General features: G+C 38.9%; 1 protein-coding gene across 6 annotated transcripts in view; it reads right to left on the bottom strand.

Moving 5' to 3' along the window:
* The window catches only part of MME (membrane metalloendopeptidase), a 106,115-nt gene that overhangs the window by 47,352 nt on the left and 41,834 nt on the right, over positions 1-16,929 (bottom strand). For all 6 annotated transcript variants that reach the window (XM_027584793.2, XM_027584798.2, XM_027584797.2 and 3 more), the window contains 4 exons: positions 4,427-4,561; positions 2,165-2,266; positions 421-557; positions 218-311 (listed from right to left, as the gene is read on the bottom strand). In XM_027584793.2, the coding sequence (XP_027440594.1) occupies positions 218-311; positions 421-557; positions 2,165-2,266; positions 4,427-4,561 (468 nt within the window). The remainder of the gene's footprint in view (positions 1-217; positions 312-420; positions 558-2,164; positions 2,267-4,426; positions 4,562-16,929) is intronic.

Below are 16,929 nucleotides of genomic sequence, written 5' to 3'. Positions count from 1 at the left end.
TTTCAATCATGGTGCCAGAATAGACAATCATAGGATGGCAAAGCCCATGAAAGCTGGCTTTCCTAGGCAACATAGCCTAAATATGGGTGAAATAACCAACACTTGGCATGTTGACTCTTGGCAAAGTTCACCATATTCTAGCACTGTACATGGCAAGCCTTCATAACCATGTATCTCTTTATGCTTTAAGTCTTAAGAAAAGAGATTTTTTCTTCACCTTGCGGAAAGCATTTCTGGACTCCTTGTAGGTTCGGCTGAGGCTGCTTACAAGATCCATTATGAACCGCCAGGACATTAAATTTTGAAGATCTCTGTATAAAAAAACCCACCACCCAGCAACAGAAAAGATGAGGCTGTAAAGCTTCTAAAGAGTGATATTAAATGTAAATTTTGAGGACACAGACACTCTGACATACCTACCTGGCAGAATATTTGGTAAGAGTGAGCTTAAGTTTGGTTAAATATTCTGGAGCATAAACAACCACATCTTCCTCATTTGGAATATTAATATTCACAGTTGACATGATTTCATTTGTGAAATTTGACCAGCTGAATGGCTGGAAAAAAGCAGGCATAAAACATTCAGTAATTTTGGATTTCTCTTCTTGGTTCTAAGACTCAATTATGGTTATGGAGTCAGACATGGTTAAGGTGTCATTTGCATCACTCTATAATTATCACGATGGTCAGTGTGACATTTGTTTGGAATTTTTCCTCCATTGTTCCAATCAGTTTTTGAATAAAAATTAGTTCTGTAGCATGATTATTCAGATAGCAGCATTAAACCAACCATTTAAGAGCAAAAGCAAAGCCTCTAAGGATAGAGGATATACAGCTAGAAATTTAGCTCAGTGTCATCCATCTTGGTCTAACTCACACACACAAAAAAGAAATCTAGCTTTAAAAATAAAACTTCCTTGGTTTATGCAAAAATTTAAATGGGTATAAAGTGTTTATCTTTTAAAAGTGTATATAACAATCCATTCAAACACCATAATACACCTCAGTGGAGATCCTGCTATAAATGAAAGCATACTATTGTCATAGGAAAGGTACAGTAATGTTATAGATACAACATGAATGGTCCAATGAAGCCAAACAACACATTTGAAACTATCAATATTGGGTCTATAGGTGTGCAATTTTTACACTTTGGAGCTGCCAAAAGATGAAATCTTAGCTTTTATTCTCTAAAAGGGAATTGTGGTTATTCAACCACCAGTAGATATAAGAAAAAACCCATAGACATGGAGATTATGCAAATCTTGCTGAAATGCCATATTTCAGTGTTTGAGAAGTTTATACATTTGTAAGTATATAAATATACTGGTCACTTATTAAGTATTAAGTGCTATATGCTTTTCTTGATTCTCTTTGGTGGTTTGGACCATTCTTTCAAAATAGATTTATGAAGCCCTTATTATATTAAACAGTTCTATGTGACAAATTCCTAACAATAGGTCATGGCTTTACAAAGCCCCCCCTTTTTTTAATTGTAATTAGGGCCAAAGAGAATTCTATTACTGAATGTGATAGTTTGTAGATTTTTCTATCTTGCTTCACTTCCCAATCATGTGCATCAACTAATACACAAGAATACATACATAGTCCCCAAAAGAGATTACTGCATCCTAGCTAATGAATTACTACTATTTAAATGGAATTTAGGAGACAAATTTTTCTTATTTCTTGTGTTCTATTTCTCCATCATGGCTCTGAACATCTCGATAGATGGCCTTGATGAGAATATGGCAAGTTCTATAAATAAATTATCCTTTTTAGGAGTTAAAAAGAAATCTAGTGATTTTATTATTTGACTGTCCAAGTCCAGTGGCTATATAATGGTCTCTCAAAAGGATTTTCCATTTTAATGTTTTCCAAACCCTTTGCTACAACAGTTCCTAGTATCATTGCACAGCTGCCTTGAAAGGAATTTCACCTTTGAAGTTCACTTTAACTAAAGCAAATACAATGATTTCACATAGGTCTGTATTTTTCTTTTTCCAGTCTTATCATGAAGTCAAATGGTTGGTGTCATCTGAATTCATTTTGAAGTTCAATTTATTTCAATAAATAAGTAATCACTGAATTTTAACAAACTGTATTTCATTGTTATAGTTTTAGAAATGGCACAATAACAGAGAACACGAAACTTGCTACTTACCTTTCCACCGATCTCTAGTGAAAAGTTATTTTGGATCTGGGCTAATGTCATTTTGTTGTAAAGAAGCATGGGGTCATTTCGATCTTCAGGTTTAGTTGTAGCCTATGGATTTAATTTTTGATCATTATTTTAGAACTAAGAATACTTCAGAAAAACATAACTGTCTATGAGGGGAAAAGAAATATGGACTAGGCACAATATAATTTAAGTTCTGTTTTGTATACTTGTTTATGGTTAAAATAAATTCACATCAAAAAGAAAATTCAGGAGATTTTAAGTATATTCAGTAACAATCATCAAGATTTGGCTACTGTGTCAAGCATAAGATTCTTCAAAAATCTTTTTATGCTTTGACAACCACTGAACCCCCTAGGCAGTGTCCACAGTCCTCTTTCCTTCTAAGGGTCATGGTCAGCTCAGTTGTTTTTGTGATTGTTTTATATAATAACTTTCTCAAATACAGTCATCTGCAATATATCTCTCAAATATTCTCTCCCACTTCCTCATTGCCACCATTCAGTATCCCAGTTAAAATCCAGACAAGAAAAAAAAAGAGCCACAATGACTTCTTCAAGAATTTAAAGCGAGAGAAAAAATTCCTAGTAAACAGCAGTTATCTGAGTAGAGTGCTAGCACCTTCTACTTTTGTGACTGTCCTCCTATCCTGCTTAACCAGTTTAGTATACTCTATACTCAACAGCATCCAGTTTGTTTGTTTGTTTATTTATTTATTTTTCACGGAATCAAAAAAGAAATACAATAACAACTCCCCAACTAGTGGCTGAAATAGGAAAAAGCAAGAGAGATGAAAGATGGAAGTTTAACATGGGAATTATTTCTCGGAGACAATGGCTCCAGTTTTCCCTTTAGGTCACTTAATTATTTAAAAAATCATTTATTGAACATCTGAACGGAATAATAAGCTGGATAATGCCAGAGATGCACAGGTGATTCAAAGAAGACTAAGACCTCACCCCAACCTGAGTCTAAGGAGAAGAAACATAGACACAAATCATTCTGAGGTAAGATATGACTATCAGAGAGCTAAGGCTGATCAAAGGAGAACATGGTCTGGGAAGGTGTAATGGCAGAAACCCAAGGCAATACACTGTTCTCCTCTAACAATTCCGTTTTCAGCACAGAACCACATGTAACCCATCCAACTGCTATTCATCCAGAGGTGGCTTCAAGCAAAGTCTGGTTCTGATTGGAGATTTTGGGTGGCATGTAGCTCCAGGAAAACCAAAATTGCCCTCAAAGATCTTTAGTCTTCAAGATTCTGATGGCAGTGGCAAGCACCTGGGGATTCAGGAGCACAGACTGTTGTTTGCAATGTCAGGGAGAGCCCTGTAGATTCTAGACTGAAACTGACAGTGGGTTAAATCAGTAACCTTGATGCTGCTTAGACAGAGTTCACTCCTTGAGACTGCAGACTCTGTTAGAGGAACCTCAGACAAGAAAGTGCCAATTCAGACTCCAAGCGTTCATCTGAAACTACAGGAAACTCAGGAAAACATCCGATGGCTTTGCTGTTCCTGTCAGATCCTCTGAGCCAGACTGACAGTCGGAACTCAGTCACACTGAGCCATCACGTGGCAATGTTCAGGGACTAATATTAAGCAGAGGGATAGTCAATCTCTGTGATCACCTTAAACTTTAAAACAAACTAAAACTACACACATCAAAACTAAAACAACTTTGCTGAATAGTTAGCGATCACATGTGTCCTGAGTCTCAAGGACATCTCAACAACTGTTTGACTCCAAACAGTTAGGCTTTTGGTATAATCCACTTATAATTGTTAATTAAGTGTATCTAGTTTAATATTTGTCAAACTTAGTTATGTCTCCTTGATGTCAGGAACCCAGTTTACTACAAAATTCTAGTTTCAAAGGTCTTCTTAAAGTCAATGATTCATTACTGAGCTAGGCATTTTTACCAGTTGTTTAAAAAGTTGCCCTTTTTACCTTTATAATATGATAGATGAGAAAGAAAGAAAAGAGTGATACACTGGGGTGCTTGGGTGGTTCAGTCAGTTGAGCATCTGCTTTCGGCTCAGGCCATGATCCCAGGGTCCTGGGATCCAGCCCCACGGGGTTCCTGGCTCAGCGGGGAGTCTGCTTCTCCCTCAGCCTCTTCCCCCCTCCAGCTTGTGAACTCTCTCACTCACTCTCTCTCTCTCTCTCTCAAATAAAAAATAAAATCTTAAAAAAAAAAAAGAGTGGTAACATTATTCAATGAATGAGAGAAAATGTGTTTTACATTGGCAATTTCTTTTTCCAATTCCATAACTCTCTTCATTTCCAAAGAAAGCTGGTTTTCATCGATGGGCAGTCCTTTCTCCTTACGAATCAATCTGGCCACAGAAATCATAAAATCCACATATGCTGTACAAGCCTGGAAGAAATAAATAGCAATGAATTGCTGGAGAACATTCTAAATATTTATCATGGTAATTTAACTTAAAATTTATTTATTAATTTTTGGTAACACATAAAGCACAATAAAATAGAAGGCCTTTTCTAAATCCTGAAAGAAATGCCCGGCACAAATTCTTAGAAAGTCATCATGTGTTTGAATTAGAGCAGAACAAAAAAGTATCACTTTGAAAGTACTAAGTAATTTATAACCATTTGGTTTGGGAGTTCTATAATTTTCCATTTTTAATCATTATTTTAAATTGCCTTGCTAAGAATACAGTTGCAGAAACATTTGATAAGCAATACCTAGTATTTTTTCTTAAATAATAATAAATTCCTTTCCTGAATTCCATTTCTCAAGTTTTCTCTGTTTATACATATCTTATATATCTTTTTAAACTGTTCATGAAGAGATGGCCACAGACTCACATAATATTATCAGGATATCTTTACATCTCTTCTGGCCAAGCAGTTGTTTTTTGTTTGTGTTTTGGGTTGTTGTGGGTTTTTTTTTTTTGTTTTGTCTTATTTCTTTTTTTTTTTTTTCTGTAAATGAGAGTGTGTTCTCATGAGGTCCACAAACCTGGGGGTTTTAGTTAATTCTATAGTTGACTCACATTAATACGTTAATGTAAAATTTCTAGATTTGGCTATTGGCTCTTTTCTAAGGGCTAAATTCTTTCCATTTTATCTTCACATGCATTTTAACTTTGTGAGGTAAGCCATAAACTGGTTATATTATCAACCTTTTACAGAATATATAATTGCCTTATTCAAATTCAGAGTGGCATCAACAGCAGGAAATTGAATACCACTTTCGTAAATCTCAACCATTGCTATTCAGCCATTATTATCCATCAGCAATTAAAATAAATTATGGGGGAGCAAGACGGCAGAGGAGTAGGAGACCTAAACTTCGTCTGGTCTCAGGAATTCAGCTGGATAGGGATCAAACCATTCTGAACACCTACGAACTCAACAGGAGATTGAAGAAAAGAATAGTAACAACTCCAGGGCGCCTGGGTGGCTCAGTTGGTTAAGCGACTGCCTTCGGCTTAGGTTATGATCCTGGAGTCCTGGGATCGAGTCCCGCATCGGGCTCCCTGCTCAGCAGGGAGTCTGCTTCTCCCTCTGACCCTCTTCCCTCTCATGCTCTCTATCTCTCATTCTCTCTCTCTCAAATAAATAAATAAAATCTTTAAAAAAAAAAAGAATAGTAACAACTCTGAACAGAAAAGCGACCACTTTCTGGAAGGTAGGATGTGTGGAGAAGTGAATCCGAGGCTATATTCGGGAGGATAGACGGCAGGGAGAGGGGGCCTCTGTTGGCCGCTTCTGGAAAGAGATAGAGCAGCAGAGCACAAAATCAGAACTTTAGAAATTGGCTCTGCTGAGGGACGTCGCTCCAGTGGCTAAGCAGGGGGTGGAAACCTCGCAGGACAGTGTGGTCTCAGGACCCTCGGGGTCACAGAAAGCCCGGGGGTGCCTGAGTGTGACAGAGCTCCCAGGTATCAGAGCGGGGAAGCCAGCTGCAGAGATGGAGCCGAGGCTCAGGCTCTCAGCTCAGGGTTGCCATAAACTGTGATCCACTGCGCGGTTGGGCCACTGCTCCTCCAGCAGGGACCCAATAAGTGGCAGATCCGGGGAGACTCCCCTTCCTCCCCCGGGAGGAGCGGCGCGGGAGCGCACCGCAGGGATCTGCTGGGTTTGGAGACTCCACACGGGGTCGGGTGCCAGAGATAGCAACGCTCGGTCACAGGCCGGGTGAGCACGGAGTGTGGCCGCAGACCGGGGAGACGGGAGTGACTGCTTTTCTCTGGGGGCACACTGAGGAGCGGGGCCCCGAGTTCTCAGCTCCTCTGGGGCAGAGATTGGGAGGCCACCATTTTCACTCTCGTCCCCCAAAGCTGTACCGAGAGCTTGCAGGGAACAAAAGCTCCCGAGAGCAAACCCGAGCAGCTTGCTTAGCCCCGACAGGCAAGGGCGGGGCAATTCCGCCTCCGGCAAAGACATTTGGGAACCACGGCAACAGGCCCCTCCCCCAGAAAAATCAGCAAGAACAGCCAGCCAAGACCAAGTTTACCAATCTATGAGAACGGCAGAACTCCAGCGCTAGGGGAATACTGCACATGGAATTCATGGCTTTTTTACCATGATTCTTTAGTCTTTCAAAGTTAATTTTTTTAACTTTTTTTTTGAATTTTTCTTTTTCCCTTTTTCAACCAACATCTTATCAATCCCTTTTAAAAAAAACATTTTTATTTTTCATTTTTAGAGTCATATTCTATCCCTTCATAGTAGTTACCCTTATTTTTGATATATATATAAGTTGTTCTCTCTTTAAAATTTTGAGATACAGTTTCTTCTAACAGATCAAAATATACCCTAAATCTCTAGTGTATGGCTTTGTTCTAGTCTCCTGCCTGATCACATTCTCTCCCCCTTTTTCTTTCTTTCTTTTTTTAAATCTTCTTTTTTTTTCAAACAACTTATCTTATCAATTCCTTTTATAAAATTTTTTATAATTTTCATCTTTACAGTCGTATTCCATCCCTTCATCATATCAACTCTTATTTTGTACATATATAAGTCTTTCTTTCTTTAAAATTTTGGGAGGCACTTTCTTCTAACAGACCAAAATACCCCCAAAATCTAGTGTGTGGCACTGATCTATGCACCAGCCTGATCATATTTGATCATATTTGATCATATTGTTTTTTATTGTTTTGTTCTGTTTTTGTTTGTTTTTATCTTTTTCTTTTTTTTTCTCTCACTTTCTTTCCCCCTGGTTTCAGGTCTTTTCTGTTTTGTTTAGAGTACATTTTCTGTTATATACCCTGTTATATACTCTGTTATATATATACCCTATATAACCTCTTAGCATTTTGTTCTCTCATTCGTCTATTCTCCCCTGGACAAAATGACAAGATGGAAAAAAATCACCTCAACAAAAAGAACAAGAGGTAGTACTGTCTGCCAGGGACCTACTCAATACGGACATTAGTACGATGTCAGACCTAGAGTTCAGAATCATGATTTTAAAGATACTATCTGGGTTTGAAAAAAGCATGGAAGATATTAGAGAAACCCTTTCTGGAGAAATAAAAGAACTAAAATCTAACCAAGTCAAAATCAAAAAGGCTATTAATGAGGTGCGATAAAAAATGGGGGCACTAACTGCTAGGATAAATGAGGCAGAAGAAAGAATCAGCGATATAGAAGACCGAATGATGGAAAATAAAGAAGCTGAGAAAAAGAGAGATAAACAGCTACTGGATCACGAGGGCAGAATTCGAGAGATAAGCGATACCATAAGATGAAACAACATTAGAATAATTGGGATCCCAGAAGAAGAAAGAGAGGGGCAGAAGGTATATTGGAGCAAATTATAACAGAGAACCTCCCTAATGTGGGGAAAGAAATAGGCATCAAAATCCAGGAGGCACAGAGAACCCCTCTCAAAATCAATAAAAATAGGTCAACACCCTGACATCTAATAGTAAAACTTACGAGTCTCAGAGACAAAGAGAAAATCCTGAAAGCAGCTCGGGAGAAGAGATATGTAACCTACAAGGGTAGAAACATTAGATTGGCAACAGACCTATCCACAGAGACCTGGCAGGCCAGAAAGGACTGGCATGATATATTCAGAGCACTAAACGAGAAAAATATGCAGCCAAGAATACTATATCCAGCTAGGCTGTCATTGAAAATAGAAGGAGAGATAAAAAGCTTCCAGGACAAACAAAAACTAAAGGAATTTGCAAACACGAAACCAGCCCTCCAAGAAATATTGAAAGGGGTCCTCTAAGCAAAGAGAGAGCCTAAAAGCAGCATAGACCAGAAAGGAACACAGACAATATACAGTAACAGTCAACTTACAGGCAATACAATGGCACTAAATTCATACCTTTCAATAGTTACCCTGAATGTAAATGGGCTAAATGCCCCAATCAAAAGACACAGGCAATCAGACTGGATAAAAAAACAAGACCCATCAATATGCTGTCTGCAAGAGACTCATATTAGACCCAAAGACACCCCCAGATTGAAAGTGAGGGGGTGGAATACAATTTACCATGCTAATGGACACCAAAAGAAAGCTGAGGTGGCAATCCTTATATCAGACAAATTAGATTTTAAACCAAAGACTGTAATAAGAGATGAGGAAGGACACTATATCCTACTTAAAGGGTCTATCCAACAAGAAGATCTAACAATTGTAAATATCTATGCCCCTAACATGGGAGCAGCCAATTAAGGCAATTAATTACAAAAGCAAAGAAACACATTGACAACAATACAATAATAGTGGGGGACTTTAACACCCCCCTCACTGAAATGGACAGATCATCTAAGCAAAAGATCAACAAGGAAATAAAGACTTTAAATGACACACTGGACCAAATGGACTTCACAGACATATTCAGAACATTCCATCCCAAAGCAACGGAATACACATTCTTCTCTAGTGCCCATGGAACATTCTCCAGAATTGATCACATCCTAGGTCACAAATCAGGTCTCAACCGGTACCAAAAGACTGGGATTATTCCCTGCATATTTTCAGACCACAATGCTTTGAAACTAGAACTCAATCACAAGAGGAAAGTCAGAAAGAACTCAAATACATGGAGGCTAAAGAGCATCCTACTAAAGAATGAATGGGTCAACCAGAAAATTAAAGAAGAATTAAAAAAATTCATGGAAACCAATGAAAATGAAAACACAACTGTTCAAAATCTTTGGGATGCAGCAAAGGCAGTCCTAAGAGGAAAGTATATAGCAATACAAGCCTTTCTCAAGAAACAAGAAAGGTCTCAAATACACAACCTAACCCTACACCTAAAGGAGCTAGAGAAAAAACAGCAAATAAAGCCTAACCCAGCAGGAGAAGAGAAATAATAAAGATCAGAGCAGAAATCGATGAAATAGAAACCAAAAGAACAGTAGAACAGATCAACGAAACAAGGAGCTGGTTCTTTGAAAGAATTAACAAGATTGATAAACCCCCGGCCAGTCTTATCAAAAGAAAAGAGAAATGGCCCAAATCAACAAAATCATGAATGAAAGAGGAGAGATCACAACCAACACCAAAGAAATACAAACAATTATAAGAACATATTATGAGCAACCATATGCCAGCAAATTAGATAACCTGGAAGAAATGGAGGTATTCCTAGAGATGTATAAACTACCAAAACTGAACCAGGAAGAAACAGAAAACCTGAACAGACCCATAACCACTAAGGAAATTGAAGCAGTCATCAAAAATCTCCCAACAAACAAAAGCCCAGGGCCAGATGGCTTCCCAGGGGAATTCTATCAGACATTTCAAGAAGAATTAATACCTATTCTTCTGAAACTGTTCCAAAAAATAAAAATGGAAGGAAACTTCCAAACTCGTTTTATGAGGCCACCACTACCTTGATCCCCAAACCAAAGACCCCATCAAAAAAGAGAATTACAGACCAATATCCTTGATGAACATGGATGCAAAAATTCTCACCAAAATACTAGCCGATAGGATCCAACAGTACATTAAAAGGATTATTCACCACGACCAAGTGGGATTTATCCCTGGGCTGCAAGGCTGGTTCAACATCCGCAAATCAATCAACGTGATACAATACATTAACAAAAGAAAGAACAAGAATCATATGATCTTCTCAATAGATGCAGAAAAAGCATTTGACAAAGTACAGCATCCTTTCTTGATCAAAACTCTTCAGAGTATAGGGATAGAGGGTACATACCTCAATATCATAAAAGTCATCTATGAAAAACCTACAGCAAATATCATTCTCAATGGGGAAAAACTGAGAGCTTTCCACCTGAGGTCAGGAATGCGGCAGGGATGTCCACTATCACCACTGCTATTCCACATAGTATTAGAAGTCCTAGCCACAGCAATCAGACAACAAAAAGAAATCAAAGGCATCCAAATCTGCAAAGAAGAAGTCAAACTCTCACTGTTTGCAGATGATATGATACTTTATGTGGAAAATCCAAAAGACTCCACCCCAAAACTGCTAGAACTCATACAGGAATTCAGTAAAGTGGCAGGATATAAAATCAATGCACAGGATATAAAATCGTATACACCAACAACAAGACAGAAGAAAGAGAAATAAAGGAGTCGATCCCATTTACAATTGCACCCAAAACCATAAGATGCCTAGGAATAAATCTAACCAAAAAGGCAAAGGATCTGTACTCAGAAAACTATAAAATACTCATGAAAGAAATTGAGGAAGATACAAAGAAATGGAAAAACGTTCCATGCTCATGGGTTGGAAGAACAAATACTGTGAAGATGTCAATGCTACCTAGAGCAATCTACACATTCAATGCAACCCCCATCAAAATACCATCCACTTTTTTCAAAGAAATGGAACAAATAATCCTAAAATTTGTATGGAACCAGAAGAGACCCCGAATAGCCAGAGGAATGCTGAAAAAGAAAAGCAAAGCTGGCGGCATCACAATTCCGGACTTCCAGTTCTATTACAAAGCTGTCATCATCAAGGCAGTATGGTACTGGCACAAAAACAGACACATAGATCAATGGAACAGAATAGAGAGCCCAGAAATGGATCCTCAACTCTATGGTCAACTAATCTTTGACAAAGCAGGAAAGAATGTTCAATGGAAAAAAGACAATCTCTTCAACAAATGGTGTTGGGAAAATTGGACAGCCACATGCAGAAGAATGAAACTGGACCATTTCTTTACACTACACACAAAAATAGACTCGAAATGGTTGAAAGACCTAAACGTGAGACAGGAGTCCATCAAAATCCTAAAGGAGAACACAGGCAGCAACCTCTTCGACCTCAGCCACAGCAACTTCTTCTTAGAAACATCGCCAAAGGCAAGGGAAGCAAAATGCACTATTGGGACTTCATCAAGATAAAAAGTTTTGCACAGCAAAAGAAATAGTCAACAAAACCAAAAGACAACCGACAGAATGGGAGAAGATATTTGCAAATCACATATCAGATAAAGGGCTAGTATCCAAAATCTATAAAGAACTTATCAAACTCAACACCCAAAGAACAAATAATCCAATCAAGAAATGGGCAGAAAAAAAAAAAAAAAGAAATGGGCAGAAGACATGAACAGACATTTTTCCAAAGAAGACATCCAAATGGCCAACAGACACATGAAAAAGTGCTCAACATCGCTTGGCATCAGGGAAATCCAAATCAAAGCCTCAATGAGATACCACCTCACACCCGTCAGAATGGCTAAAATTAACAAGTCAGGAAACAACAGACCTTGGCGGGGATGTGGAGAAAGGGGAACCCTCCTACACTGCTGGTGGGAATGCAAGCTGGTGCAATCACTCTGGAAAACAATATGGGGGTTCCTCAAAAAGTTAAAAATAGAGCTGCCATATGATCCAGCAATTGCATTACTGGGTATTTACCCCAAAGATACAAATGTAGGGATCCGAAGGGGTATGTGCACCCCGACGTTTATAGCAGCAATGTCCACAATAGCCAAACTCTGGAAAGAGCCAAGATGTCCATCGACAGATGAATGGATAAAGAAGATGTGGTATATATATATACAATGGAATATTATGCAGCCATCAGAAGGAATGAGATCTTGCCATTTGCAACGACGTGGATGGAACTGGAGGGTGTGATGCTGAGCGAAATAAGTCAATCAGAGAAAGACATGAATCATATGACCTCACTGATATGAGGAATTCTTAATCTCAGTAAACAAATTGAGGGTTGCTCGAGTGTGGGGGGAGGGATGGGGTGGCTGGGTGATAGACATTGGGGAAGGTATGTGGTATGGTGAGCGCTGTGAATTGTGCAAGACTGTTGAATCACAGATCTGTACCTCCGAAACAAATAATGCAATATATGTTAAGAAAAAAAAAAAAGAAGATAGCAGGAGGGGAAGAATGAAGGGGGAGAAATCGGAGGGGGAGACGAACCAGGAGAGATGATGGATTCTGAAAAACAAACTGAGGGTTCTGGGGGAGTGGGAGGATGGGTTAGCCTGGTGATGGGTATTGGGGAGGGCACGTTCTGCATGGAGCACTGGGTGTTATGCACAAAGAATGAATCATGGAACACTACATCAAAAACCAATGATGTAATGTATAGTGATTAACATAACAATAAAAAATTTAAAAAAATAAATTATGGTCTCACCTTGTTAAAATTTACTCAATATTCAAGTTCCCAGCATCAGCTTAATGACAGACAGAGAACCATGATTGGGGAAGTCATGCCACACAAGGGTGGGATTAACGGGTATTTCTATGCTCCTAATACTTATTCCTGGGGCAAATACAAAGGAAGGTTATATAGTGCTTAACACTTTGTAGTTTCAGGAGGGTTTTAAACCCCCTACTCATTCATTATCAGTGAAAGGGGCACACTTCTATTCACTGTGAGTAGGAAAGGTACATCTGAATTTACAGCTACTCATCAAGAGGATCAAACATAAAACTTACAGGGAAATAAGTATTTTATCAAGCAAGATGTATAGGTATTATCAGTTTGAAAATCAAGAGGACAGCTTAAGGTAATGTTTAGATACAGGCATTCCATGACCTTCAGTAAATGCTAAGTAAACTGTTCCCCAGGGAGAGGGTTTCCCTTTTTATAGATACCCTGTAATGCTGGGGTATCTAGCTAGCATCTCTATACATGGATCTGCTACTCATTTGAACAAACTATTTTCAGCTGTGGGCCTGTATTAAAACCTAATCACTAAGGTAACGGGGATGAAAGGATGTTTGTATGTGTATTCTCACCAAATCCATTCTTTTCCTATTAAAAGGCAATCAGAATTCTTGTTTCACTTGGAAGTAAACAAATATGTCTGAGTTCATATCTCACGGGCCCAACTATTCCAAACTATAAGCATGCAATGTTTTGAATTAACTATATTTCAAATAATATGAATTCATCTGCATTCAGCAGGGAATTACTACTATGAAGGAAATGGTAATTTGAATTTTCCAATATCAGCCTGCTGAGATTTTTGTTCTTTTATTCTGTGGGATGCTTTTTTTGTTAATGAGGTAAGAAAGCAGTAACAAGAATGGTCTCCTGTACTTCCTTGACTCTGCAAAGTGGTTCTACTCCAGTATCTTTATCTTTACAGATACATTTAAAGACTATAGAGCTTGGCAAAAGGCAAGCACAAGAACTTTGGATGGTGCTTCTAGTCTGCCAAGCAGGTGAAGTTTCTCAGAAAACCGGAAGCATAGGATATCAGCAGGGTCTGGGATGCTGGACTCTTTAATACAGCTACATGGAATACACTACTTCCTCTAATAAGCTCCATTACCTGGCAACTATTCCAATGTGACTGATTATAACATGTGTCTTAGTATCTTGATTATCTTTCCTGGCTGCCAAATTTATCTAGTAGCTGTCAGAACCCAGGCTTACTCCTGCTGTTAAATCCTTTTTACAAGATATGATTCTCTACCCTAATGTTTTAATTTTCTTCCTTAAGATATTTTGTAGATATGTAATATGGCAAATGATAGTAATTGTCATGATTTGGGGAGAAAGTAATCAACATATATTTTAGCATTTAAATAGTAGGTTGGCTAGGATATTTTTAAAATTGAAATCCAGTGTTTCTATTTTGTCACTGAGAGAGCAATTAGTTACCAGGACAAGGTCAGAGCCAACTATCTTGACAATCATAAGGGAGTTTTTGTTGAAGCCTTCAAATGGCGAATCCTTTATGTGAAAAAGAATCCACCTAAATACCTGCATAGCCCTTCTTTTAAAAATAAGACATTGTAAATCCCAACTCCTATAATAGCAGGTTCAAAGATGATCATTGGTTTTACATGGTTTTATGGTAAAATCCATAATAGCAGTTTTGTGAGTTTTGAAATTACACGCTATCAACAAGATGATATTTACTAACACCCAAGACCATGAATTGTCACTCTAAGTAGAACAATCTTCATTTTGCAGGACCAAGCAATGGTATTTATAAATTGGCTCTGTTCAGAAATTGGGCTTCTGCTGCTTAGAAAAAAGCTGGTATTTGTTGGTTGCCAAAGAGAAAGACAGCAATGACATTTGACTATTGTCCTTTAAACTTTAGTATCTTTGTCTAGGAATAACAGCAAGACCCAGGGATGAACAGATAGCTTTCCAGTTAGATTGGCTGATATTTGGGTACTTTGGTATGACAACCACCTAAGGATGAGGAGTTTCACTTCCAAAGATTCTGTTCCGAGACACCCAGCTCTTACCAGTTTTCTGCCTTCCCTTTCTAGGGAAGGCATACGGAGCATGAAGTGACTGAAAAGTCACAGAACTGTGCTCTTCTTAGCTACCGATGCCCGGGGATTTTTAATAATGTTACACAGAAAGTTTCCTGAAGGAACACACAGGGGACTTCAAGCAGGAAAGCTAGGTTTCCCATCAAAAAGATCTCCCCCACGCCCCCCACCGTTTAAACATCATTGTCAGGGAGCATGCAGCTGCCAGCACATGGAGACTTGCTTCCCAAAAAGGGACGGCAGTTATCCAGAATCACACAGCCATTCCTGGGGACCAGAAGGCAGAAAGAGCCCCTGGTCTGAGCAGGATAAACAGAGGAACAAGAGGATCCACTGTGGACCAGCATGGGGACTCTTTGGAGCTTTCATCACATTACTAATGAGGAGAACCTTATTGTGTAACTTCTAAGGTTTATTGCACATTTGGGGGAAGATGCATGTAGTTCCTTTTATAAGCCAGATTCAATCCATCTCAAAAAATCCTCTTGTCAATGTCACACAGCCAAAACGAGTCTTGTCATACTCACTAAGCCTCAAGTTTTAAAGCTCCTTTATGTCTCAGCTTCCTGTGGCAATGATGAAGTAGTGGGCATTCTCTGAGGAGGGGTGCTCTGACTCAGAGGTGCTGGGAGTCAGGAGATACTGTCTTCCTTCACTCAAATCTGGGATAGAAATCCTTTCCATGCACTCGTGTGACATCTCATTTCTACTGCTGTTCCAGGTAGCTATTGCAGAAAAATGAAATCACTCCAAAACTCAGTGACTTAAAACAAAAACACTTTTTTCTAAACACAATCATTATGAAAAATTGAGTATGAACTTATAATTTAATAAATTATATTAAAATATAAAAAATAAAAGCTCCTTTATGTTTTGTTAAATACAGATGCCTGGCCTGGCTAAAACCTCCTGACTATTAGTCACCTGGTGCCCAGAGGGGACAAAATGAGGTCAGCAGTATCCCTTGTAGGATCTGTGCTATCAAGTCAGCCAAGGAGCAGCCAGAGTGGTCTTTTTAAAAACCAAATCAGGGGCGCCTGGGTGGCTCAGTCAGTGAAGCGTCTGCCTTCGGCTCAGGTCATGATCCCAGGGTCCTGGGATCGAGCCCCTCATCGGGCTCCCTGCTCGGCGAGAAACCTGCTTCTCCCTCTCCCCCCCGCCCCCGCCCCGGCTTGTGTTCCCTCTCTCGCTGTGTCTCTCTCTGTGTCAAATAAATAAATAAGAAATTTAAAAAAAAAGAAAAAAAAGAAAAAAAAAACAAATCAAATTACATCGAAATTATCCACCCACCCCTATCCCTAGTCACTCACCTTATATCATATCACCTTGTTTTGTTTCCTTTATAACACTACTGTCTGCATTCATCTTATTTCCTTAAATTATTTACTTGTTTCTTTGTTTTCTATCTCCTCCCATCAGAACATGAGTTCCAGGTGAACAAGGACCTTTTCTGTCTTGTTTCCTCAGTATCTCTACTGCCTAGAAAACTATCTGTCACATAGTAGAAGCTCAATAAATGTCTACTGATTTAAAAAATGAAGTTAAATTTTAAGTATATTAAGAAGTAAGTTTCCCTCACTTCCTGAGACATCAGATTCTCAGCCCAAGTCTGGAACAGTTTCTCTCAGCTTGTATTTTGGATAAGTGGGCAAACAAAATCCTCTCTAGGTTTAACTCAGTTCCAGCTTGCACCTGCTCATCTAAAGGACTGCAAAGCTCAGCCTGTGCTCCTTCCTTCTTTCCTGCTCTGCATTTTCTCTTATTCAGATACACAGACTCTGGATCATCTCTTTCTGGCTTCCAACCATCCTGGCCATGTTCCAAGTCCTCTATCCTTAACCCTCGAACACCTCCATTTTTTATAAACCCCCAGTTTTTCTAAGAGGATTCAATTTCCTCCTGACTCTGAACTCCTTCTTCCCGGCCATGCCTCATAGCGCTCACTCTCTCCTGTAGTTCTCCTTTCCCACTCCTGCCCCACCTCCTCGGGCTCTCATCCACTAGACCCAGGGACTCCCTCACTTTTCTTTTAGCCCTGAAATGCTCTGTTCAAATAATTATCT

Source organism: Zalophus californianus, chromosome 1 (assembly GCF_009762305.2).
Source record: "Zalophus californianus isolate mZalCal1 chromosome 1, mZalCal1.pri.v2, whole genome shotgun sequence".
Taxonomy (NCBI): Eukaryota; Metazoa; Chordata; class Mammalia; order Carnivora; family Otariidae; genus Zalophus; species Zalophus californianus.
This window is presented reverse-complemented; position numbering and strand designations above follow the sequence as displayed.